General features: G+C 42.6%; 1 protein-coding gene and 1 long non-coding RNA gene across 12 annotated transcripts in view; one reads left to right on the top strand and one right to left on the bottom strand.

Annotated features, from left to right (window-relative positions):
* LOC309325847 overlaps positions 1 to 27166 on the top strand; it is a 262622-nt gene that overhangs the window by 153624 nt on the left and 81832 nt on the right. The window lies entirely within an intron of this gene.
* TRAK1 (trafficking kinesin protein 1) overlaps positions 2411 to 27166 on the bottom strand; it is a 144254-nt gene continuing 119498 nt past the window's right edge. For 4 of the 11 annotated variants that reach the window (XM_081881997.1, XM_081881998.1, XM_081881996.1 and 1 more), the window contains 3 exons: positions 20589 to 20918; positions 13475 to 13577; positions 2411 to 5370 (listed from right to left, as the gene is read on the bottom strand). In XM_081881997.1, coding sequence (XP_081738123.1) covers positions 4572 to 5370; positions 13475 to 13577; positions 20589 to 20918 — 1232 coding nt within the window. In that variant the 3' untranslated portion in view covers positions 2411 to 4571. Of the gene's footprint in view, positions 5371 to 10965; positions 11054 to 13474; positions 13578 to 17722; positions 17801 to 20588; positions 20919 to 27166 lie in introns of those variants that run through there. The other 7 variants (XM_081882003.1, XM_081881994.1, XM_081881999.1 and 4 more) reach the window with 5 other exon arrangements.

The following is a 27166-nucleotide window of genomic DNA, read 5'->3' as shown; positions in this document are numbered from 1 at the left end:
CAATGGAATACTGGTTTAGTTTATATACGCTATGCAAAAGGAATCATGGAAAGAGAAGTGATTGCTATTTTAAGGTTGTCTAAATGAATATTCTAAATTGTAAAAGAATATATATTTGTGTGTGTGTGTAGAATTTTACATCTATACAAAAATGCAATGATACATTATGCATGTGGCCACTGGCAGATGGGATTGGCTGTAGCCCCCAATCACATGCGTACAATGTGAAATGTGTTTGCCTCTGCCCAAAGTACGTGAAGTAACTTACTTTAGGGGCATAAGTCATAGAATCATAGAGTTGGAGGGACCCTGAGGATCATCTAGTCTAACCCCCTGCAATGCAGAAATATGCAGCTGTCTCTTACGGGGATTGAACCTGCAACCTTGGCATCATCAGCACCACACTCTAACCAACTGAGCTATCCAGGCTGACCCTGTTTTCTTCAAAATTCCGCTGGTGTTAAAAACCACCCTTTTCCTCTCAGCGTCTCTCCATACCTGCTTTCCTTACCTTGGTTACTGTTTAAAACAGCCACTCCCCCTTTTTAACAATATTTTCCCACCTCTCTCTCCTCCCCCTACTTCCCACCACTATCTGCCTTATCACTTAAATATTCATTCCAGATTTCTTCATATTTATCCATTCTTAATTTGCGTCGACATGCAATTCGTTCACATGTAGCTAATCTGTCCATATTACCAATCCATGTGCTCAATGGAATCTTTTTGCAGCTCTTCCAATTCATCAAAACAAGTTGTTGTTTTTTTTGCTTCTAATATAGCATGGTACATCCATTTTTTCTGACCCCTTGAAATCTCCCATGTTTCCGGAATATAATTTAGAATTCAATTCCCCTAAATAACCATTTCTTTTTATTACTCTTGCTATAAATATCCTCACCTCACACCATTGTTAAAAAAGGTGTAGTCATAAGTATATCAATGTATTCAAATCTGAATTGTCAAATTGTGTTATTATTGTTATTACGGTTTTTGTTGTATGTGTTTTTTGTGGTTGTTGTTTGTATCGAAAAAATGATTAAATAATTATTATTATTTTAAAAAACCAGCCACTCCCCACCCCCTTTCACTCTCTCTCCCTTCAAACTCTACTCAGAACTTCTCTTCCATTCCTCAGCTGTCTCATGTTGAGAAAAAGGATGCAGAGCTCTCAAATATTCCATAATATGGAAGCTATCTTACACAAACTTCTGCCATTGGTCAAAACTCTCATTCTCTTCTCATTGCCTGCAATTCAGCTTTACTCAAAGTTCTGCCAATGCTACGACTTCCCTCCCTTTCTCCCTTTTGGCTCCCATGCCATGGTCTATAATGAAGCTGTTACTTCACATTGAGACACATTCTTTCTTCCCCTTTCCTGTGCTGGGTGATCAACTCTGCACAGCCAAATGCAATCAGCTCGACAATCGCCACCCATCTCCCGGGCTTAAGAAAAAAATCAAATCAAATTCCAGCAGGAGCTCCTTATGGAGGGCAGTGGACCCATTTGAACCTCAGTTCTTATTTTATTTCCTGCTTTCCCCCAAGGATTAAATCAGGACCCTCATAACTGCATTGAAAGTTATATAAGGTTTCAGCAGGATTATAAATGCCCTCTCCAGCAAATCAGGCGCGTTTGCAATCCGACTGTTGCTCTTCTGAGTTTGTTGTCCAGAGTTAGGTTAAAGCAGGAGAAAACACAGTAATTTTTCCCCTTTACCTGGCCAGCCTAGGAAAGCAGTGATGTATCTCTGTAAATTCATTGATCTGGGCTTATTCCAGTGAGAAGAGTGCTGGGAAAGTATTCCCAAATCATATTTTGCTGGCCTGAGAGGGGAAGGGGAGAAAGTCTCTCCAGAGCACTTCTGGGTCTTGCTTTTGTTGGGGGAAAATCTGGCCTTTTGTGTGTGCAGAGAAAAAACGGGTTAGTGGAAGGTGTGTGAATGTGTGACTCCGTGGAGGAGCAGGGCTGGGAAAAAACAGTCTTTCTGGGCTTCTTGTCTCTCCAAATGAAGGCAAGCTTCCCTCCACAGGTGACAAGTCACTGCATTCTGCCCTGCTTCCCAGACAAAAAATTATTTGGAATCTGGCATCCCATTTCACAACCGAAATAACAAGTATTGGAAGACAGAAACAGGGGGGAAATACAGGAAACACAAATCCAGAAAATAATCCACAATATAACCTTTATTGGTTTATTGATATTCAATTGTGAATAAAATAGAAATGTAATTCTTCAATGCCTTGTGACCCAATTTTCCAGTGGTTAGACACCTTTATTGGTTTGTTGATATTCAATTGTGAATAAAACAGAAGTGTAATTCTTCAATGTCTTGTGACCTGATTTTCCAGTAGTTAGAAACCTTCTTTTATTTAAAAAGAGTAAATAATAATACTTTCAACTTCATCATTGGGTTTTTACTATTTTATTCCACAAATGAGCTCATGGTCTCTTGGTACACGAAAAGGTCCTCATACATTCGTGATTTTTTTTTTCACCTATTCAAAATTGTTAATTTATTGGTTGTCTTAAGATACATTCAGATAAAAAGATTTAAGTTATGTTCTTGCAAATTGCAATTAAGTGCACACAGACAAACAGCAAGTAGAGGCAATGACAAAGTGCTAAAATGTCGGTAGAATAAATAGAAATCTAGAAGCCCATGCACTCGCTAATTATCCCCTCTCTTGCTGTCCTCTGACATTCTCAATATTCATAGCAGAATTGCAACTAGCTAATCCGTGAACAGATAACCGGGCTTATCTGTCGCTCATAAAAAACGACAACCGCACAGTTCCACTACTGCAAATATTTATCAGTGCTAATGATTTAGTAACAGTCTGGCACAACGGCAATGCACGGTATGTAGTGAGGTACTGGCAATAAATAAATAAAGTGGGTTTGGTTTTAAATCAAGTCAAGAACAAGCCACCCACAAAACTAGGCACACCAACTGCTTCAAAACATAAGCTCAAAAATAAACCTGACCTGGGACAGGAAGTTCTGTTGAATAAGACACCCCCCCCCCAAAAAAAAACCAATGGAAGTTGCACAAGAATGCTCTGGCCAAGCTGCCATCTTCTTGGCGGAAGAACTTAATGGTGCCTTGTGCTCCATGTTTGTTTTCAGTTCTTTCCGGGTGTTGTTTCAAGTTTCTACGTACTGGGTCATTTTGGACGCAATGCTACAGCGCTAAATTATGATTTAGCGTTACATGAATGAACCTTCGACACAGCCTCAAGGTCACAAACATCTGCTTCCACTTTCAAACTAACTAGAGCTCCCTGTGAAGTCCAAAGTTAGGGAAACTCATTAGTTTATCCTTATGGTTAGTGAACAAGCCAGGATCATAAACCAGTCTGATCCTGATTTGTGTGAACGAACCATTAAAAAAAATATGTAATACTAAATAATGAATTAGCCTTACAATTAGAAAAGTCTTTGGGGGAAGAAAAGTCCAAATACGGAAGATTTCCAAAAGGTATTAGGGCGGATGATGTAAAACCATTTGCTAGTAGCTCTATCACATGGATCAGATGGAAACAGATATGTATGAAAGACAATTATACAGTCACTTAAAATAGCAATGGTCTAACCCTGTTTATGAAGTGATCCACTGGGTCATTTTAAATACCTCAAAATCTGGAGGTAAAGAATAGATGGAAATATTTATCCTTCACTTGTACCACTCTTACTAAGCTATTTTTGAAATTATTCTCTTAAGGACACATCTTTTGGCAATACTGTACTACATTTGTTTAAATTTAGGCTTTTAAACATACCTACAATCAACTCTTTCAGTGACTTTGGCTCCTCATGAAAGAAAGATACAAGATTTCGTTTTGTTTCTGAGAGGTGTGTATTTTCAGTGTCTGCAACAAAACACTATTTAAAGCACTTTTCCTTCCACATTCCAGTGCAGCATTGAAAATAATATTAACACAGGACATGAAACAGCAGCAGTAGAGGTGTGTTTTCTTCCTGGCACCTAGCAGACTTAGCAGTCACTCTCAACACATTATTACTTCAAGTTTATTTTGTAAGAAAAAAGATCCTTTGACTATTCACCTTCTCATCCATAAAGGCAGAATAAGATGTTCAAGATGCTAATCTACTTGCTTTGATGAACTACAAAAATTTCTTGTGTTTATAGGAGTTACTATGTGTGCTGATATCCCACAGTTTGGAAAGAATAATCTGTAACCCTTGCTAGATGAGGCTAGTTCCAATATCAAGCTAGGCTGACTAATAATTCTTTATTTTTATTTTTTCTATCCAAGGATTGCTCTCTTTTTTTCAGTGCAAAGAAAAACAAAAAACACCCTTTCCAAAAGGTTAGCATGTTAAATTGTCAAAACAGTGTCATGATTCACTTTATAATACATCTGGTACATATTTACATCCTGTACAAAGTTTAGACTCTTCCCCCCCCCCCCATTAGGCACAAAGTTGATTTGTCAAACTCAATGGTAAATGGAAGAAGAAAAATCTGTTGTTGTTTTAAAAAAACTGTCTGAAGAAGGAGCGCTTTCGTTTTCTCCTTTACAAGTTCGGCCGCATCTTAAGCCATTCACCGTAAGCTGGTTTGCTTAGGAAGTTTTGCTCCCATCAATAGGCCAGGAGTAAAAGACGATGGTGCTTTCATCTGCATGCTGGAACCCACCATCGTTGGAAAACTTCGGTTTCTCCTAATGCCGCTGTTCAGATGAAGACCCCCAATGGCACTTGTCACAGAAGGAACGCCCAAGGCCAGGTCTTCTGGTACAAGGCTCCCGGGAGCAAAGGCCTTCATTGGCCTTTGTGCCCCGGGGAGAAGAGGTCCTTGCACGTTCGCCAACGCAGGGGCTTGCGGCTGCCCCGAGCTCACCGCTTTGGCAATCCCAAACTTTTTCACTTTGTCCACGAGGTTGAGGTTCGAGACGGACACGTCCGTTTGGCTCTCGCTGCTGCAGATGTTCTTTTTCTCCCGCACCTCCTTCAGAATGGAACTGGCCGGCTTGGAAGCCAAGAAGTTGTCGTACGGGGGGCTGGTGCATTTGAACTCAAAAGACGGCGGGGAGGAAGAAGGCGTCTGCATAGGCGAGTTGGGGGGAGTGGAAGGAATGACAGCCATTCTGGGAGCATAGGTGCTCAGGAGGGAACTCCTGCCGGCGCGGTCCCAGCTCTGCGGGTTATACACTGCTGCCGATATCCCACGCTCTTTGAGTAGCCACACAAGCCCCAAGGAAGTGCTCATGGTGGTTGTAGACTCCCGGAGGTTGGTGAAGGATTCAACCAAACTCAGGCGCCGAGGGGTGCACGGCGTGGCCACCGGGGTGCCTTTCAAATTGCCAACGCTGCTACAAGCTGGAGTAGGTGCTGCGTTAAGGCTGGCAGTGGGAAGAGAAACAGAAAAACAAGTCAAGGTCTCCATCGGGATACTGACTTTCAAACTGCCACCGCTTGATAAACCCACATATAAAAACATACTTGGTACCAATTCAATTGCCTCAGATTATTAAAGGTCAGCTAGAGAGACAATGTTTGTCTGAGGTAGCAGGAAAAATGAGTTCTCAACCACCATTCTCAGGAATGATTTGAGTATAGTCGTACCTTGGAAGACGAACAGAATCCGTTCCGGAAGTCCATTCGACTTCCAAAACGTTCGAAAACCAAAGCATGCCTTCTGATTGGCTGCAGGAAGCTCCTGCAGCCAATCGGAAACCGCGGAAGCCCCATTGGACATTCGGCTTCCAAAAATAGTTTGCAAACCGGAAAACTCACGTTTGGGCATCTGCGGCATTCGGGAGCCAAAACATTCGAGAAATAAGCTGTTCGAAAACCAAGGGATGACTGTACAGTGGTACCTCAGTTTTCGAACGTCTCCATTGACAAATGTTTCAGTTTTCGAATGCTGTAAACCCAGAAGTAAATGCTTCGGTTAACAATCTAATAATAGGATTGCAGCTGTTTGTAAGTGTACCAACAGAACTTAAGGGAGCTACACAGACAAAACATATTCCAAACAGTTATGCTTTATCACTAGCTGTGAAAAAGGAACGCTTGTCCTAAACTCCCTTCTTATGAAAATTTAATGTTTGTTTTATTTTTCGTAAACTACTTAGATGCTCCAATTACAAGCAAGAGGTACATTAGTTTTGTTAAATAATAAAAAAGAAGGTGGAAGGAATATAGTCACTATTTTATAGCAGATGTTATTAAATGCAAGCTTCCTGCAAACAGGCCACATACTCATGAGTCTAAAACAAGATTTCCCAAACTTGGCTCTCCAGCTGTTTTTGGACTACAACTCCCATCAGCCCTAGTTAGCAGGACCAGTGGTCAGGGATGATGGGAACTGTAGTCCAAAATGACCCAAGTTTGGAAAACCCTGGTCTAAACCCTAGTCTACTGTGCACCTTTACGGATGATATTAAATTTGAGAAATACAGAAGATTCTTATAAAACCAAATGCACATTCTAGATTATGCAAATTGGCCACATTATGGTTGAGGAAAGTGGGGGGGGGGACTCCAGACAATGTGATCATGTACAAATGCTACCTTAGTCTTGTGGCTTCTTGTTCTCTATGCTCAATGGGGCAGCAACATTATATCCATTTCTTTCATCAGCTTATTTCCATTTAACACACAGCAGAAAGGAAACCCCACAACTAAGCAAGTATGTGTACAGAGACCAATGCTTACATTTTTTTGCTCCTACCCACCTAAAAGAGGTCTGGTTATTATTAAGGGCAGTTGCGAGCTCACAGCTTCTCACACACACCATGCAATTGTTTGATCAACTGCTGATTAGTTGTTTTATTTTATTCTACCTTGTGATTCTACCAGGTAAACTCTGAACAACAGGTCAGAAAATAGCCATCAAACGCCATTCCCATGAAATGATGCAGAGCAGGCAATATGCACACTAAAAATGCATGCTTGGTCAATTTTTGCAAGTTACAATAGCTGGTTCTTCCTCTAACAAGGGCAGATTCAATGAGGTTTCTATTATCAAGACATTCTGATTACAGTGATGGCAAGAGAAACTGTGCAGAAGAGCATGAATTATGACGTTCACAAATCCCACTACATAAATCTCTGCCATGAATACTTGCTACAAAACCGCCACTGAAATCAACAGCTGTATTCCCGCTGACTGAGTTTCAGTTTGGAGCAAATATAAAATTGGGGAGGGGGGCCTTAAAAAAACAAAACCAGTACACTCTGTTGATACAAATATATTGGTGAGAATTCATTTTGGGAGCTATAAGACTACAGTAGTGCCCCGCAAGACGAATGCCTCGCAAGACGAAAAACTCGCTAGACGAAAGGGTTTTCCGTTTTTCGAGGTGCTTCGCAAGACAAATTTCCCTATAGGCTTGCTTCGCAAGACGAAAACGTCTTGCGAGTTTGCTTCCTTTTTTGTAAAACCGTTAATACCCGGGGAATCCGCGCTCCGCAAGACGAAAAAATCGCAAGACGAAGCAACGAATTAATTTCGTCTTGCGAGGCACCACTGTAGTGTGAGCAGATTGTCGTGGGGCTGACTCAAACAGCTGCTGTTTCGGCATGGGTTAAAGAGGGTCTTGTAAAAAAAAGTAGTAATTCTACCCTGCTATAATTCTGCCATTGAAAACTGGTGTGAGAGGCTTGTGAGGGAGCTAAAAGAACATTTATTTGAGGTGTAATCCCGTGCACCGGCTGCTATGGGGCCATTACTGAAATTATGGTGTAGTTAAAGCACACTTTATGAACATTCAGGGACACGTCCTTATCACTACATGTGATACATGGCAACATATCCCCAAAAGTCACGTTGATTGGGCTGTGTGTCGACCAACTCATGAAGCCAGTTCAACATATGCACCTATGTGTATTCTTCCCTCCCTAATAATAATAATATTAATAATAATAATATTGTCATGAGAAGCTGCCTTGGGAGAAGCCAAAGAGAGTACACAGAACTTGAGAGTACATAGAACTTAGTCACCACAGCAGCCTGCTTCCTGCTGCATAGCAAATATGTCCTCTTGTGGAGTGCAGCTGTAATTCCAGTTGTTTGATAACAGCCAACCAACTTGGTTAAGATAGCTAAGGGACAATTATCCACATGGCTTGTTTGACATGGCAGCTGGGGTGGAATGAACTCATGTCACCGCCATATCGTACACATACAGGGGAAAAGTGGCGGAAAATATTACATTTCCCCCTCAGGTGAACAGGAAACCAACATTCCTTTGTGCTAGGTCAGGCATAGGCAACCTTCGGCCCTCCAGATGTTTTGGCCTACAACTTGCATGATCCCTAGCTAACAGGATCAGTGGTCAAGGATGATGGGAATTGTAGTCTCAAAACATCTGGAGGGCCGAAGGTTGTGCTAGGTGCTCTCAACAAGTGAATGTCACTACAAGTCACTGCAAACTGCTGCAGCCCTGGGGAAATGTTTTGTCACATGTGAAAGCATTGCACATGAAAAATACAAACATGTGCGTGCAACAGTGAGTATGTGTGCGCACACAAATGTTTCTTTTTATAGACATTGCCTACGATCTTGCCCTAGGTTTAGCGACTTATAGGTCTTGTGGCTCTTGAATCGCTCCTTTGTGCAGAAGGAAAGTTTAACAAAATCTGCTCTAATGTGCTAATAGAGAAGCTTGTCCATTCTCACTCATTCCAGGCTTAAAATACTCCTTGATATTAGTCCTAGGCTAGGGTTGGTAGGTAGACTGGAGCAGTTCTGCAGCAGTTACTGGAAGGAAAACTTCCACATAATCCCACACTCGGAAGGAGCAGGCAGGGTTTTTTGCATATAGGAGGGAAGCAACAGAACCCAAGTGAGTCACTAAGGAGCCTGGAGATAACCATCCCATTCTATTTTCAAATAAGGAACTTGCAAAAACTCTTGGGCATGTGATGCTGTAAAAGATTCACAAAAGAGAGCTGACTGTGTTCTAGTATTCCAGGAAATCCTGATTTACTTTGTTTCATGAATAAACATAGACTAATTTACAAGGGAGTATCACATCAAATCTGGGATAAAAAAAGGTCCTTTTCTGTTTAGTATCTGTAAATGGCTGCAGCCTTTACCCTTGTCTTTTCTATCCCAAAATGGATTTATGGATTAGTCTTCCTGATCAAGCAATATACGTGCTAACTAGGTGCTGGGAATGGCTTGTAAAATAAACTTGGGAAAGAAGTTCATTTTGATACCTCCATAAGAGTTGCTGGGCCTCTGCACTGAATCTTAACCTCTGTAACCTTTGCCAAGAGTACCGTATTTTTCGCCCCATAGGGCGCACCGGCCCACAGGGCACACCTAGTTTTTTGGGGGGGAAATAAAGAATATTTTTTTTTGCCCCCCAGGCGCAGGGCTGGGGCGATTTAAGCCCGACCTTCCCTGACCCCAGCCCCCAGAACAGGCAGCTCTCCACAAGCCGTTGATTTTGGGGGGGGGGGATAAAGAAAAAATATTATTCCCCCCCCCCAGGCACGGGGCTGGGGCGGGGGAAGCGCAGCTCTCCCACGGCATGCGGATAGCTACCTGAAGCCTGGAGAGTGAGAGGGGTCGGTATGCACTGACCCCCCTCACTCTCCAGGCTTCAGCGAAAGCCTGCATTCGCCCCATAGGACGCACACACATTTCCCCTGCATTTTTGGAGGGGGGAAAGTGCGTCCTATAGGGCGAAAAATACAGTAGCTTGTTCTCAAAATCTTTAAGAATGCCTACTTAAGAGTAAGTTACTAAACTCAAACACTGTCCGTGCAAGGGGCATTTATGTCAGATTCACTAGCGCTCAAGTCCTGGAGCAGGAGCTACCAAACATATCAGATTTAGAAAGGCTTAATTTTAAGGCGGGTGCATAAACATTCCCTCCCAGTAAATATTTATATAGTCTTAACACATTTTTTCTTTCCTATACTTCCTTCAACTACCACACTCCCCGAGATAAATCACTAAGTACTTTCAACTGCAAACTCCTTGGGACCAGGCCCTGGAATGTCTACCTACATTCTTCTCCACATCATCAAATAAGCTGAGGTTGCTGCACAAACAACAAAAGGTACATTTCAGAGACCATATAACACTGGTCCTGAAAGACCTACATTGGCTCCCAGTACAATTCAAAGTGTTGGAGCTGACCTTTAAAGCCCTAAATAGCCTCGTCCCAGTATACCTGACCTGAATGAGCATCTCCGCCCCCGTCATTCAGCCCGGACATGGAGGTCCAGCTCTGAGGGCCTTCTGACAGTTCCCTCACTGCAAGAAGTGAAGCAACAAGGAACCAGGCAGAGGGCCTTCTTGGTGGTGGCACCCGCCTTGTTGAACACCCTCCCATCAGATGCCAAGGAAATAAACAACCATCTGACTTTTAGGAGACATCTGAAGGCAGCCATGTTTAGGGAAGTTTGTAATGTTTAATATTTTATTGCATTATTATTATTATTATTATTATTATTATTATTATTATTATTATTTTGGGAGTTGCCCAGAGTGGCTAGGGGAACCCAGCCAGATAGGTGGGAAATAAATAAATAAATAAATAAATAATAACTATTATTATTATTATTATTATTATTATTATTATTATTATTGCAACAAGCATCCCTATGCTAAAGTCGACCAACAAGGCAATGACAAGGGAGGGTGCCAGATGTTTCCTAAATTGGCAATTGTCCCCATGCTAACAAAAGCAGGGCCTTGTTAGAGGGAGGAAGGCAGGGTATTCAAAATGTGTCCTGAAAACAAAGACCCAAAAAAGAGAATAACTGTGCTTTCAAATCAGTGTTAAAACCAGCACTTCACTATATGGATCTTATAGTGTTTTGGTTAGAATGCCACCTTGTGTTAGGATGTTAGGTTAGAATGGAAAGAGGGAGGTGGGACTGAGCAGAAGTCTTTGAGTTAGCTGGTGCCATAAAACACTAACATTGCTTCTACAGGACTCTGCCAGCACGGAGGCTGCTGGCAGCGCTGCTCACCCCCTGCCACGCTGGTCATATTGTGTGCCCTACATCTCCTCTCAGCACAAGGTGACATAAAGCAGTCTCATCGTCTTCCTCACATGACCTGTGAAGAAGCATCAGAGTTTAAGGAGCTCCACTACTCCAACCCCTTGCCATTGGTAGCACTTTGGTTCTGAATCCACAGTGAATGTCAAAGTACCGTATTGGCCTGAATATAAGCCTCACTCCCCACTCCACCCCGGGACACGGGTGGCGCTGTGGGTTAAACCACAGGGCCTAGGGCGTGCCGATTAGAAGGTTGGCGGTTCGAATCCCCGCAACGGGGTGAGCTCCCGTTGTTCGGTCCCTGCTCCTGCCAACCTAGCAGTTCAAAAGAATGTCAAAGTGCAAGTAGATAAATAGGTACCACTCCAGCAGGAAGGTAAACGGCATTTCCGTGTGCTGCTCTGGTTCGCCAGAAGCGGCTTAGTCATGCTGGCCACATGACCCGGAAGCTGTACGCCGGCTCCCTTGGCCAGTAAAGCGAGATGAGCGCCGCAACCCCAGAGTCGGCCACGACTGGACCTAATGGTCAGGGGTCCCTTTACCTTTACCCCCCCCCAATTCCAACCGCGAAAAGTTAAAGTGCTGCCTAAATTCACAACCTTACAAAAATTGGCTTTTACGATACCACTGCTGAAACAGACCTACGGTAAAACGGAACGGGTGTGAGTGCCTGTGGAATTTTAAGGGAGCGGTTTATATTCCGGTATTGTCTCCCCCCTCCTTGAATTTTAAAGGTGCTGCTTATATTCGGGTGTGGCTTATATTCGGGCCAATACAGTAAATAAAAGAGGCAACCCCACCCCACCCTGGCCATCAGAGAGAGCAAAGTATAGATTTCAGGGTAAGCTAAGGGAAGTAGCAAGTGTGCTTTGCAATGAAATTAATGTCAGAATAAAAATTCACATCTTAAGCAATAGAGATTTCCACCAGAAGTTCAATAGGGAAGATGGAGAGGGAATTGCAGCTTTTCCCAGCATCTCACAGCATGAAATCAATGGCAAATTTTATGCAGGCTGGAGAAAGAAAAGGATGAGGGAGAGCAGGAATTCCAGAAACTGAAGACAGTTGATGTGAAGGAATTTACATCATATCCTTTGGCTTGTTAGGACAGGTGCCCCTCGTAAAGTGGGGCAGTGGCAGATCTCATCATTATGTGTGTTACTCTTTCTTCAACTCCTTTGTTAAGGCATTCAAAAGACTGGCCTTATTTTTACATGAAGCAAGGCTCAACAACATTTTGTAATGTGGAGCCAGCCAGTGATGATTTCTTTCCGGAGGCTCCATTCCATGTCTCCATGGGACTTTGGAGTAGAAAAATCTATCAATTTATTAACTCTTTAATTTTACCTTGTGTGTCACGGCGCCATTTAAACTGCTACAAAACAACTGTGTGGACAACTGTCTGTTGTTATTACATGAGCTTTTGATAACGATAACTCATTTCAAACCCTTGGACATATCTATTTTTAGGACCTTGAGGGACTTTTAGTATACAATTACATTTAACAGACAACTGTAGTACTTTTTTAAAAAACCCAACCCCCCCCCCCTTCATACCTGGCTAATTCTTACTGTTAGGAATCCCTCTCCTCAGATTCGTAGATGATGCCAATTTTGCCACACTAATCTACAGTGGTACCTCAGTTCCCGAACGCCTCCATTGTCATACGTTTTGGTTCTCAAACACCAAAAACCCAGAAGTAAATGCTTCCGTTTCCAAACATTTTTCGGAACCCGAAAGTGTGATGCGGCTTCCGCTGAGTGCAAGAAACCCTTGCAACCAATCAGAAGCTTTGCCTTGGTTTTTGAACGTTTCGGAAGCCGAACGGGCTTCCGGAACGGATTACGTTCAAGAACTGAGGTACCAGCATAGTTTCAATTACCATATTTTTCGCTCTATAAGACGCATCAGACTACAAGACATACCTAGTTTTTGGAGGAGGAAAACAAGAAAAAAATATTCTGAATCTCAGAAGCCAGAACAGCAAGAGGGATCGCTACGCAGTGAAAGCAGCAATCCCTCTTGCTGTTCTGGCTTCTGGGATAGCTGTGCAGCCTGCATTCGCTCCATAAGACGCACACACATTTCCCCTTACTTTTTCGGAGGGAAAAAGTGAGTCTTATAGAGCAAAAAATACGGTATTTGAAGACTTGACTACTGTTATCTTTCTTTGACTGTAAAGCCACTGGCTTTAATAATGACTCTGAGGCACAATCTCATTGTGTCATCCTTCCATGGAGATTGACATTATTACTCTCCACAGGAGCTGCAATCAACTTTGGGGACATGTTAGATTTCTTGGATGATTCTGGATCAATAAGCGCTGGGTATATTTAAGGCAAGCTGGTGATGTGATCTGATGGGAAGTTTAGAAGGTGCCAAACCTTGAAATATATGCATCTCTCCAAATCCCCTTGCCTTCTAGGCTAAGGCACTCCCCTGCCCCAGGGAGCACGACAGCTCTCTGGAAGCCCTTACCTTGGAGTGACTCGTGTGAGCTCATCGGAAGGGTGCAGAATGCGGCAGGTGGTGAAGGTGAAGGTGGAGTTGGTTTGTGACATGCACTTCCCAGGATGATGTACTACATCAAAAAGAATAGAACATTCTTTGCATTTATATATAAAAGGGGGGAGAAAAGAAAAGCTCTGTGCACTCAAACAGATGGACAAGCAATGCAATACTTCTCGTGGGATCGATGCAGGGAAGGTGAAATGCACCAGGCGTCGGATTTGATTCACTTTCTTTAACACATCCATCTCCAGGAGGAAAGTTCGTCATAGGAGCTAACACCTTTTCGGTTCTTGTATTTGTTAGGCTCTGGTGCCTTAAGGATTAGGAGCCCAGTCCACCTAGCAAGTTTAAGTAACTAATGTGCTCACAGGCCAGCTGAGTGGCATGGTGGCTCCTCCCTCGTGGTGGCTTATCATTAACCCAGCCAGGTGGGGAGGGTATAATTATAATTATAATTATAATTATAATTATAATTATAATTATTATTCCACTCTGGGAGGGAAATAGAACAGCAAGATCATTTGAGAGGGGCTAGTGATGTGGTTACTTAATATGCCACCATTTCCCCCAGTAATCACATTGTCAACTTTCCCCCACTGATTTAGTTGTTCTAACATTGCAGGCAGAGGAGCCACGGCAGGAGGGGTAACCATGCCGCGACTGTAACTTTAAGAATTGGTCTCAATATCCATTTCCACATTAGCTTTTTCTGAAAAGGCAATGCCGGTAGGAGATTTAAACAAGTCCAGCCAGTAGACAAGACCTGGCGTTGTGTGAAAGAAATCAGCAAAGCCCAGAATGATTACGCATTTCAGTTTCCCCCATATTGATCCAGGAAAAAGTATCCCATCATCTTTCGTTTCAGTAATGGATCCCAGTAGAGAGGCAGCAGTAAATATTATGTACATTAAAATATGTACATAACAGAACACACATGTGTTTCTTTTTGTGCCCGGAGACCAGTGTAACCATTTTGGAACCACTACTGTCCATCTGCGACATTTCCTTGCCTTTCCCCCTCCTCCCCGACCAAAGACAGAACCATCTGCAGCTGCACAAGATAGCAATTATGTCATATTCATTCATAAAAATATTGCCATATGTTAAGCAGAAAGGAAAATATATTTGCCGTAATTTTACAGTGCTGCAGCAAGACACAGTTGCCGGCACCCTAGATCATAGCAATATTTTTTATAGTTTATTTAACGCATCCTTAATTTGTGTTTAGAAATTGCTGTAGAGTGCATCTGTAGAACGCAAACTGGAACTAGCCATGAAGTATGTCACACTGCTTAAGATTCTCTTAACCCCTGTCCACATTTTAACACAATGCGTATTCTTACATACATTATAAAATAACACGCCTTTGTATTTTGTCAAGCCTAGAAAGATGTGTGAGAGAGCGAGGCAAGCACTGTGTAGTTCTCTACTATCCAATCTAAACAGATATTCTGCTGGATCCAGAGTTCCAGGAGTAAAGTTCCATGCAAGGAATGGGATATCCTGAGGTCAACAGATCCTGCAAAAAATCTTATCCAGAAGATCGGTAGAACCTTCAGTATGGGAAATGGTGTAGGGGGCTACAGAGGGAGCTGGAGAAAAAATCCCCCACCCCAATTTGTGGAAGCCTCTGGCGGGTCCAATTTTCTCTGTGAATGGAAGGAGCGCTTTTTGGGATTGATGCTCTACAACAGCCTTGCGCATAACGAATGCAATGTAGCCTTTTCTCAACTTGGGTCTCAAGGTGTGGCAGGACAAAACTCTCACCATCCCCACCAATGGTCAGGGAAGATAGGAGCTGCAGTTCCAACAAAATCCCAAAAAAACGCAGGTTGAAGAATGCTGATATAAAGAAAGCTGCAAGTCTTAAGGGCTCACCATGTGGAGTAGGAGTTTATATCATCTTCCAGGGGTCTATTTCCTACATTGCATGCCTCAGAATATAGGTTGGGGTGCCAGGTGTCAAATCCCCTGGACAAATACACCCTGGCCTCAGTAATTCATGCTCCCTGTAGATTAGACTAAAGCAGTGCATTTTTTTGTGGGGCTGCCTTTGAAGATGGCTAGGAAACTGCAATTAAATCCAAAATACAGGGCCAAGGCTATTAGCTGGACTGAGCATTACAGTTATGTCACCCCCTGTGACATATTGCTTTGAATCCAGGTTCAATCCAAAGAGCGCTTTTTGGCCTTTAAACAAAGCTGCGCATGAGTCGGGATCAGGACGCTCAAGGAACTGCTTGTCTCCACATGTGTCTGCCTATAAACCAAAATCCTCAATGAAGGGTCTTTTTGGGGGGTTCCCTGTCATCTGAGTGGTGGCTACTGGGCAGGACCTTCTTGGTGGTGGCATCTTAACTATGGAATGAATGCTCTCTCTCCCCAGGGAGTGTCATCCAACTCATCCAACACATACTTTGATGTAATTTCAAATTCAGGCAAAAACAAACAAACAAAAATCTCTATTTTCCCAGGACTTTGAATGTGTAATTTTAATTACTGGGAATGTGCTTAAGGGTGAGCGTCTAAAGTCCTGAAGAGAAAAAAAAATAACACACACCATGCTGTATAGGGCTATGTGCATGCCTGTGTGTGTCTTTATAGTATGCAGGACAAATGCAAGAAAAAAATGGGAATAGAATTTGAGACTAGGGAAGCAAATATGTATTCAACACAGCCACGTGAATAGAGATGGCAAACGAGAAAGGGGGATTAAGGCAATTTAGAATTTATATGTATGAGAGGAATGAGGAAAAGGAGAGTACTTGTTGGTAACTTGAAAGCATGGGCTGTGGCAGAGAAGCCGTAAGGGTGCCGCCACATTTTAACCAAGACCACTTCCACACCCCTAGTGTCCTAGGCTGCTGGAGCTGTGCTAATTCTCCCCCTTCTGCCACATGACATACTTTATGGTTAAGTCCCTTTGTTGCAAAGCAATTCAGAAATTCGAAGGACGTGCATCCAAAATGTTCCTTGAAGTACAACCCATTTCGTTACGACAGCAAAGATCTCATGATTGCATAGGTTCTGATTCAGTAAACAAGACTTAGTAAGTTAGTGGTGTTAAAACATGCACAAAAAAAACATGCCAGTGAGGTTTCCTGTGACTGTTGATCTTCCTCCTCCTCCTCTCAACATTTAACACGTCCCCAAACACATAGTTTAGGGTGAAAGGACATATACAATGGTTTGACACATGGTTTTGAACAGAGACATCACATCCACATGCCACTCCAGACTTCTAGAGAGGCTGAGAAAACGTACAAGGTCTTTTTCTCTTGTCACTACCGTTTGAGGCATGCACACACAACACAACTAAGAAGACTCATGTGTAGCTATGCAGGCCTTGGAGAAGGAGAGGGGAAACTTTGGCCTTCCAGATGTTTGGCTACAACTCCCACCAGCCTTTACTGTTAGCCATGGTGGCTGGGGTTGATGGGAAATGTAGTTCAGAAACACCTGGAGGGCCAGAGGTTCCCCGTCCCTGCCTGAGACAGGAATTGCCTGGATGAAAGTGAGACAGCCTGACAAGTGAAGGGGTCTACGCAGGTGAAAAGTGACTCAAGATTTGCCCCATCACACACAGTGTTATGAATTCTATTAATGGTTAACACATAGATCTCAGGACAATGTTTTTTAAATAAATCTCTACATCACCTCTAGAACTGATGCTGATGCTTCAGGGATTAGGGTAAGCAAAGTAAATTAGTTAATCTATAAGGGAGGGAGGGAGGGACTGGGCCTAGCAATCATGATTCTCTGTGTATCATGGAGAATAAGCAGAAGGTTAAAATATGCTGAAGAAAATCTCAAATAACCAAAATGGATAGGAAAAGTTATTTGGAGAAAAGTATCTGAACACTTGAGATGTAAATTAAAGTAAGACAGGAAGCGTAGCACTAGATGACAAATTAAAATAGACCAAAGCAATGCAAGTTTTAGATTAGGTGATTGTTCCAACTGTGAAATGCAGAGACTGTTGTCCCCGCAAGATCCACTTTATAAAAGACACCAATTTTGTTTTTGCGTAGAATTATATTAGAAGAATTCCAACTGCCCTGATAAAAATTAAATTAAAACTCATTGTTATGAATGAATAAGAAAGATAGGAAAAGGCTGCTAAAAGTAGCAATTGAGCCCAGTAAGAGGAGTGTGACATTGAGAACCAAAGGGAAATCAATTTCTAGAGCTCAAGGACGGATCCTGCAAATATACCACTAGGGAAACCTTGACAAACAGCATCCTCCAGCAGTCAACAGCGGAGCTTTTCACATGTCCGTAGCATTCTCTGTCCTTTGAACACAATAGGAAATAGTGAGCTTCCTGTAAATTAACAGTATTTCAAAAAGAAAAAAGGCAACCCAAAGGTTTCATCCTATGCAGTCCACAAAAAAACACACATCTTATTACAAGGTCAGAAACACAGCTGCTATAAAACAGGCAAGAAGAATCAGGTCTTGCCATTGTGATTTGAAAGACAAAGCACAATAAAGAGCTAAGCATTTGTCGAACGAACAATCACAATGCTGTTGCATAGAAGAGAACGAAACTCCTACTTTTGTAGTATTAAGATTCTGGACAGGCCTACACAGATACGCTAGCCAGGGAGAAACACCTCTAGCCCTCTGTGAGTCTCTGCCCTGGCTAGGATACTCAGAAGAACAGACACCCCGAGTTCTCCAGGAACCGCCGAGAACTCAAAAGGTCATCTTAAGTGCTACTCCAAAATCTGAAGCAGGTACAAACTTCTGTCTGATCTAAAAGTTCACAATGTCATGAGACACCCACTCTCAAGTCATCGGGCGCAGGGAGAGGATTTGGGGGAAGATCTGATGTGCTGAGATTTGCAGCGAACAGAATCAGTGCAAAACGACACCTGCTCCACCCGCTCAGTGCAACTGAATGAGCATACACAAGGGCCGATGAAAAGGACTGGGGACTTTCTATGATGTGTGCGAGGAAACTAAAAAGCAGCAGTCACACGTATTCGTCAACTGGCACAAACACTTTCTGATATACATTTCATATTTGGGCAAATAATGTTCATTCTGTGGAAGCAGCACTCGATTCTGAAGAGCTGTGCACTGAACTACACACTCACTCACCCACCCAATAATTTCATGGCTTAAGGCCACAACACGATTATGATTTCAGCTAATTATATATGCTCCAGACCTGAAGGGTTTCCCTGAGTAACAAGGTATATCAATATTCTCCTATTTAAAATGTATTTTGGTTTGTGAAATTAATAATAATAATAATAATAATAATAATAATAATAATAATAATAATAATATATTTATACCCCACCCATCTGGCTGGGCTTCCCCAGCCACTCTGGGCAGCGCAGCTTCCAACAAAATATTAAAATACAGTAATCCATCAAACATTAAAAGCTTCCCTAAACAGGGCTGCCTTCAGATGTCATCTAAAAGTCTGGTAGTTGTTGTTCTCTTTGACATCTGGTGGGAGGGCGTTGAGAGTACCGTTTTATTCCAGAACAGTTTAAACTATCAATTTTCTCAGACAGGACCAAAAGTTCGTGTTATAAGCATGGAGGCATGGCAGCACAGAAGTGAAAATTCAGTTGCCCAACACCAGTTCTCCTGCAAAGTGCCTTAAGGGAGCACCTTCTCTTGTTTTGGTCTGACAGGAAAGTGGTGAGAAACCCAGTCATGGCACTACAGAATTATTTCCTCTTCCAAACCCAGACTCCTTAAATATTGGCCCCGTCAAATACCAGCTGAGGGTGCTGCCAGGACAACTATGCTAGGAAAAGGTTTTTTGTAAAAAACTTTCCAACCCAGACTGAGGCCCCCACCAGTGTGCAAAAGCATTATATGTAGTTAGAATCAGAATTGCCAAGTTGGAAGGGACGACGAGAATCATCTAGTCCAACTCCCTGCAATGTAGGAATCTTTCATCCAATGTGGGGCTTGAACTCACAACCCTGAGATTTAAGAGTCTCATGCTCTACTGAGCTATCCCTCAGTTGAGTCCTAAAGAATAACTGACCTGAAGGGACCTAATCCTACATACCGTATTTTTCGCTCTATAGGACCATAGGAGGGGGAGAATAGGGGGAAAAAATTCTCCCTCTCTCTGCTCAGCGCCCCTTCAGCGAAGCGGCAGGAGAAACGGAGCCCCTTCCATTTCTCCTCCCGCTTTGCTGAAGGGGCGCTGCGCAGAGAGGGAAAACTGTGCAGTGCCTCTCCAGCAAAGCAAAGCCAGGAGAGCAAGAGGGATCGGTGTACACTGACCCCTCTCGCTCTCCAGGCTTCAGGCGGCTATCCGCAAGCCTTCGGAGCACAGCGGGAACTCCTGCTGCACTCCGAAGGCTTGGGGATAGCTGCCTGAAGCCCCCGGAGCGCAGTGGGAGTTCCTGGTGTGCTCCGGGGGTTTCAGGCAGCTTCAGCGAAAGCAACACGAGGCCAAGGAGCGCGGGGGGAGCTCTCCCTCTGCACTTTGGAGGCTTCGTGTTGCTATCGCTGAAGCCAAGGAGTCTGCATTCGCTCCATAAGACGCACACACATTTCCCCTTAATTTTTGAAGGGGGAAAAGTGTGTCTTTTAGAGCGAAAAATACGGTAAATAATGAGACTATGCTTGTGTTCAATCACTAGGTCCTGTTTGCTTCCTCTTGCAATGAACAGCACTTCAAGAGCAGCCTGGAGAAATAATATAGGGGGTGAAACCCAACTCCTGCTTAACAACAACAAAAAAGGATGTTTTTTTTAACACTGTAGCTTCCATATGGACACATGTATATGCAGACACACAACACCAACATCTCTTCTCTCGGGACCTTAATTGAATCACGTTCTTTTTAGCAGCCTTCTCTTATCCAAAAAGAAAACAAAAAATGAACCATGCACTTTTTTTTTTAAGTACAGCAAAATCAATGATTTGTTAGAAGCAATCATTTTGGAAACGGTCTCGTGTTAATCCCTGAGCACACGATTGTGCAGAAGCTACACATGAAGCAACACTACGGATGCTGCTCTGGAGAGACGTGAGAATGGCCCAATAATCGACATCCTGCAAACACGGCAGTTGTGCTGGACTTAATGAGGTTCCCTCACCAGACCCCTCATCATCGTCAGTCGCCGGTTCCTGCATCTCCTCTGGGGAAGCCTGAGAGTGACTTGGGGGATTCTCGCTGTCTGAAACAGTCCCTTGCGCTTGTGACCTCTCACCTGAGGTCTCGGTGTGATGCATCGACGGCGAGGTAGTTAGGCCCTTGTATGTAATGTCACCTGACTCGTCTTCTTCAAAATCGTTAAGGCAATATACTTCGTCCTGGTCGAGGTCAAGAGTCCGGAAGCCCTTAGTGACAACCCCGGGCCGTGGGTCGAGGATGCCCCCAAGGTGAGGCTGCGCAAGCTGTTGCCAGTGGTGCAAAGTGGCAGAACCTTACGGGGAAACAAAACAACAGCAGAAAGTCAGAACCTTTGGGGATTTCCCGTTGTGAACTAGGCTGCTTAAGGCTATCACCACATTAAATCTTCACTTGCTTCAAAGTCCCCAAACTCAAACTTGTTCTGTAAGGTAACTAACAATGGGAAAGCTGTTCTATTACAAAGGAATTTCAGAAATAGACTGGAAAGAGAAGCTGCTGAATTGCAACTTATTACCAAACTTAAAACCATGGAGAGACCTGGTGTGAACATTGGATTCTTATCTCATTATACATGACAAAGCCATTTTTCACCTTCTCACCCCTTGCTTTTTCCTGTAAGACCTATTGCAGTCGTTAAGAGTCGTCAGCAGGCTCATCACAGCTATCTGCCAATCACCCAATCCCACCACACTTCTGAGTAATACCCCTCCCCACCTTCTCACTATATAGAAGGTTCTGGGGACTTCTGTTTCAGTGTATCTGAAGAAGTGTGCATGCACATGAAAGCTCATACCAAGAACTAACTTAGTTGGTCTTTAAGGTGCTACTGGAAGGAATTTTTTTATTTTGTTTTAACAATGGGAAAGTGCATATTAAGGTATTGCTTATGTACTTACTAAAAGAAAATTAAAAAATAGTAGTGGGTGAAGAAATGGTTTTTGCTAAAACCCTTGCCAAAGGGAGAGACTGTTGTCATTCAGGTATTTTCAACAAGATTAACGCCAACTGTGTGTGTGCACCTATTTATGAAGGCCTGCAATCTTAAAGGAAAAAAAACCTCCAGGTGTAAGGAATAAGGTGCATTCCTAATCTGTCAAAAGTTTTAGGGAGCAAAACCTGTACAGGGGCATGTTTCTAGCAGTAACCCTCAGATTCAAGCAACACTATAGGACAGGAGTCACTATGAGATTACAGTAGACGCTCAGGTTGCGAACCTGATCTGGGCGGGAGACATGTTCACAACCCACAACATCCGCAACCCGCAGCGCTGCGTCTGCACTCACGCGGATTGCAAGTCGGCGCTTCTGCACATACGCAAAGCACAATTTAGTGTTTCTGCGCATGCGCAAGCACCAAAACCCAGAAGTAACCCGTTCCAGTACTTCCAGGTTATGGTGCGTCCATAACTGGAAAATGAGTGACCTGAAGCATCTGTAACCCGAGGTATAACTGTATTTTACAGTGTCTTGTGCTAGAAATGTGCCCCTGAGGAATTAATTTTTCCTGAAATGCATTGGGCCTGAAATAAATAAACATTTGTTCTTTTTTTGCTTTCTGGTTTGTTTGTTTGGTTGGTTGGTTGGTTGGTTGGTTTTAACCTTCAAAGCCCTATACAGCTTAGGACCCTCGTACCTACGGGACCGCCTCTCCTGGTATGCCCCACAGAGGAACTTACAGTCTTCAAATAAAAACATCTTGAAGGTCCCAGGCCACAGAGAGGTTAGGCTGGCCTCAACTAGAGCCAGGGCTTTTTCGGCTGCAGCTCCAACCTGGTGGAACGCTCTGTCACAAGAGACAAGGGCCCTGCAGGACTTGACATCTTTCCGCAGGGCCTGCAAGACAGAGCTGTTCCACCTGGCCTTTGGTCAGGGCGCAGCTTGACTCCCTCCTTTGGCAATCTTTACAAAACTTTAGTTTATGGTTGCCATCAATTTTGATTTTAATTAATTTTTATAATGTTTTTATAATGTTGTACTGTTTTAGTGTTGTTAGCCGCCCTGAGCCTGGCTTCGGCTGGGGAGGGCGGGATATAAATAAAATTTATTTTTTTTATTATTATTTTGCCACTTGTTTTTGTGGTTGGCTTTTTGCCTTTAACCTAAAAGCAGCAATAAATAAATAGTAATATAACCTAGCAAAATAAAAAATGGAACCAATATGAACCTTTGTGGGGAAATGGCATACTAAAACCCATACTGGGAAATAGTCAGAAAGTATGAACATCAAGTATTTCCGGACTAGTTTGTGAAGACTGAAGGGTTGTGAAAGAAGCCGAGCAGTGTGCTATGAGAGGGTTCTAGAATTTAGCTAAAAGGCTAATGCTAAACAGAGATGCTAAAAGCAGAACGGCTACATAGAATGGTGCAAACTACATCAACTCTACAAATATCTTTTAAAACTCCACACCATAATATCATTTTCTACTTGCAAGACTACCAAACAAACTTTTTTTTGCACAGAAAATATGTTCCACTATACCTGTAGATTTGTCCTTGGATTGGAAATATTTTGAGTGAGGGGGGGAAATGTGCAATATAAAGAATATCAGTATGAGTACTTTATTTTCTACTAAGATTATAATTTCTAGTGTGGGGCCAAAATTCTGGTTAAGGAAAATGGGAAGGTGACTGCTGTGTAGCCTCACATTAGGAAAAGGCTGAAACCCCTGTATTATATGAAACCCTGCAGATTCTACTAAAATTGGCCTCAGAAAAGATAATAAATTTGTTGATATTACTAGAAAAAATGAAAGGGCGGCCACATGAGCCAAATGCAGCTGTTTTGAGTCAGGATAACACTGAATACTTTAGACCAGGGGTGCAGTCTCCAGATGCTGTTGGACTACAACTCCCATCATTGCTAACCACTGGTCATGCTGGCTGGGACTGATGGGAGATGAAGTCCATTAACACTGGAGAGCCAGAGATTCCAAAGCCCTTCTTTAGATACATTCACAGTGCAATCTTACGCATGTTTGCTTGGAAGCAAGGCCAGCCAAGGTCAATGTGGCTTACTCCCAAGTAATCATGGTTGGGTTGCAGTCTCAGTTATTTCAATTTTTAAGAAGGAAGGGGAAAGATTGCTACTTTTTTGCATTTGTCCAGAATAAGGATGCCTATATACGTCTAAATAAATAAATAAACTCAGGTGTCTGTGTGCCCAAGGGGAAATTTGGGCGTTGCGTTTCAAATGTCTTTTGAAAGTTTCAAAAGCAGTGTGGGACATAGCATGCATAACTGCCATTCAAAAGACGGGGAACCTTAAGAATTTTACTGGGCTTCCTCAAGCCATTGGCCATGTAATATGAGACATTTACCCGCTCTTTAATACACAGATTTTGCTGCAGAAGGCAAAGAGATAAAAATTACCTTAGTATAAAACAAAACAAAACCCCAATGAGACAAGCCATACAATTCCAGTGTGCTCCTGCAACTTTGAAAACCGCCTAATCTCTACTGGCAATCAGTTTGATCCCTTAATCTATATACTTCTTATATGGTAAGACAGTTCTTCGCTGTTATTATTTCTCCCTAAAAAGGAACAAAACTCTTTCCTTTGAAATGAAAAACTGGAAATACAGAATGAAGGTTGCAATCCTATACACACTCACCTGGGAGCACGTCCCAATGAACTCGATGGGGCTTGCTCTGCAGTAGATGTGCATAGGATTGTAATGCTAGGTTTTTATTAATCAGCATCAGTTAGAGGGTTTGGCAATCATAGCAGGCAATCACAGCAGATCAATCCACTGGATAGGGACAGCAAAGCGCTGGATTGCATGTGAGGCTGCAGGTGCCATGAATGAAGTCCCCTGATCCTTATGCTCATCACCTGGGCAATTTGCTGCTCCTGCGATACATTATAAGGAAGTCAAATAAGGTCCTTTGGCAAGGAGCGACACACAGGAGGAAGGGAAGGCAGAACAGAATTCCTAACCGTCCTTGTGCTTCATTATTAAGATCTTCAAAGCAGGGCCCATCTTTCCAAGCACAAGAGATCACAGAAGATTCAGAAAGGGAAATGCTGTTTAGAACAGACTATGGTAGACAAAAGGGATGCGGGTGGCGCTGTGGGTTAAACTGCAGAGCCTAGGACTTGCCAATCAGAAGATCGGCGGTTCGAATCCCCGCGACAGGGTGAGCTCCCGTTGCTCGGTCCCCGCTCCTGCCAACCTAGCAGTTCGAAAGCACGTCAAAGTGCAAGTAGTTAAATAGGTACTGCTCCGACGGGAAGGTAAACGGCGTTTCCGTGCGCTGCTCTGGTTCGCCAGAAGCGGCTTAGTCATGGTGGCCACATGACCCAGAAGCTGTACGCCGGCTCCCTCGGCCAATAAAGCGAGGTGAGCGCCGCAACCCCAGAGTCGGCCACGACTGGACCTAATGGTCAGGGGTCCCTTTACCTTTTTATGGTAGACAAAATCCATCTGGATTCCTCATGTGTTTATTTGGCTAGGTATCTACTTGGGCCGGGGGGAAGATTAAAAAAAATTAACAAATCAACTAAGAGGGCATTGGAAAACCGCAATGGATATTTTATTATGTCTTTCATTCAAAGTTGCATGGGTAGCAACCTGACAGCAGATCTTTGGCTTTCAGGTGACCATCTCAATTTAGCCAAACGACCCAAGCGCATGATGACCCAAGCTTACATAATCCCATGTTCAAACATATACGTGAGTGACGGATACTTTCTATAATATGTTTCTAATGCTTTAATGGCAACTCTAGTTTTTTCAGCATTGCTTGTAAAGGACCAGGAGAGTCATCACAAAGATCACTAATGGCTATGGAACTTAAGCTATCATGGCACCAGCTGGCAAACATTGCTAAAGTAAGGGCAACATTATACAACATTATTCCCTTACTTTTGCAAGCATTGTTGTACAAACTTTTAAGATGGTATAATATGGGTTTCAGAGAGTTGGAGGGGCCCATAAACAGTTTCCCAAATTTTAAAGTGTCAGTCCAGTTTTTTGTTTTGAGACAGTGAGACAATGGTGGAGGAAAAAAATCAGAGTTGCATGCAGAACATTCACTTGAACAGGAATTGAACAAGGAGAAACTTGGTGTTTTCCCACGTATGGGGCTGTGGCGACTGAGAGCCTAATATTTATTCAATGTCTATAAATATAACAATCCAGTTTCATAATTTATAAATAAATATTTGGATAAGTATACAATGATCCCTGGACTGATAGGTATCTTTCTATTGACTTCATTATATAGTGCCTACAGTTAACTAACATTATAAAAAAACAATTATGCATGGCTTTTGGAGATGATGGTGGGAGGGAGGAAGCATGTTTAAAAGACAATATTTAAAATGTTAAAATAATGAAAACTTCTCTCATAGAATCATAGTTGGAAGAGACCCTTAGGATCATCTAGTCCAGTCCTCTACAATGCAGGAATATGCAGTGGTCCCTGACAGGGATTTTTACCTATAATAGAAATGGAACTAAATAATCCACTACCACTAATAAAAATTTTAAAAAAAACAAAACCACCCCTCACTGAATTTGTTTTTGTTTGCTGCTGTAAGTATTTCCTTAAGAAACTGACAAGAGTGAAAAGTAAGAAAATGAAACTCTGTGCAAAGTGCAATGAAATGCAGTTGGGTGAGAAAAGGTACGTGTTTGTTCCAAATTACTTTCTCCTCTTCTCTTGCAAATTTCAATATCATTTCCTCCCAAAATGAATGTTCTTTTAAAAATTATAAGGGCTCGATTCACTCCTCAACAATGAATGCATGGTAAATATTTTTAAATGTGAAAGATGGCCAGTAATATGAATGATCTATACAAGAAGAAGAAGAAGAAAAGGTTCAATACACAAAGGGAGGGGTGGAAATAAAGTGAAAAATCAAGAGAGACAGAGAAAATGGAGACTGAAAATTTATTGAAGAAGAAAGCAGAGAGATAAGTGGATGACAGAAACCTATTACAATGATAACCAGTAAAATGAAGATTGGCTGTCTGGAGAGATTTAAGAATTTTATGTGGGCATCTTTAAAAAGCTACAGAGGGTTTTCTTTCTTGATTTATTTGAGCTGGAAGCACATGCTACTTTTATGCGCACACACAAAAATTATTTTCTCACATAAAAACGAAACATAGTAACATGTTCTATGTTGTCAGACTGGTCAAAATAAGATTGATATTGCTATCAACCTGAAATAGCTTATGCATTAAAAAATGAAAACAAGTAATGAGCTGCTTTACCTAAGTTAGAAACCCCATGACTGTAATTCAAATACACAACTAAGCATTTCTGTGCGACCTTCATTTAAGTGGGACTTAAATTTATACCGGACTGCAATATAAACGTCTCTCAGTGCCTTGAATTGAAAGAATACTGACATCTTCAGCCTGACAAATGCTGTGAGGTTGGTTTGTAACAGCCAATCTGAAGGCAGCAAAACAACTCAGACAGTGGTACCTTGGTTCTCAAATGCCGAAAACCCGGAAGTGTTCCGGTTTTTGAACGTTTTTTGGAAGCTGAATATTCAATGCGGTTGTCAGCTATTGTTTCCAGGGCGCCT

This window comes from Podarcis erhardii (genome assembly GCF_964252035.2).
Source record: "Podarcis erhardii genome assembly, chromosome: 12".
Taxonomy (NCBI): domain Eukaryota; kingdom Metazoa; phylum Chordata; class Lepidosauria; order Squamata; family Lacertidae; genus Podarcis; species Podarcis erhardii.
Note: the sequence above shows the minus strand (reverse complement) of the source record. Positions and strands in the feature narration are given on the sequence as shown.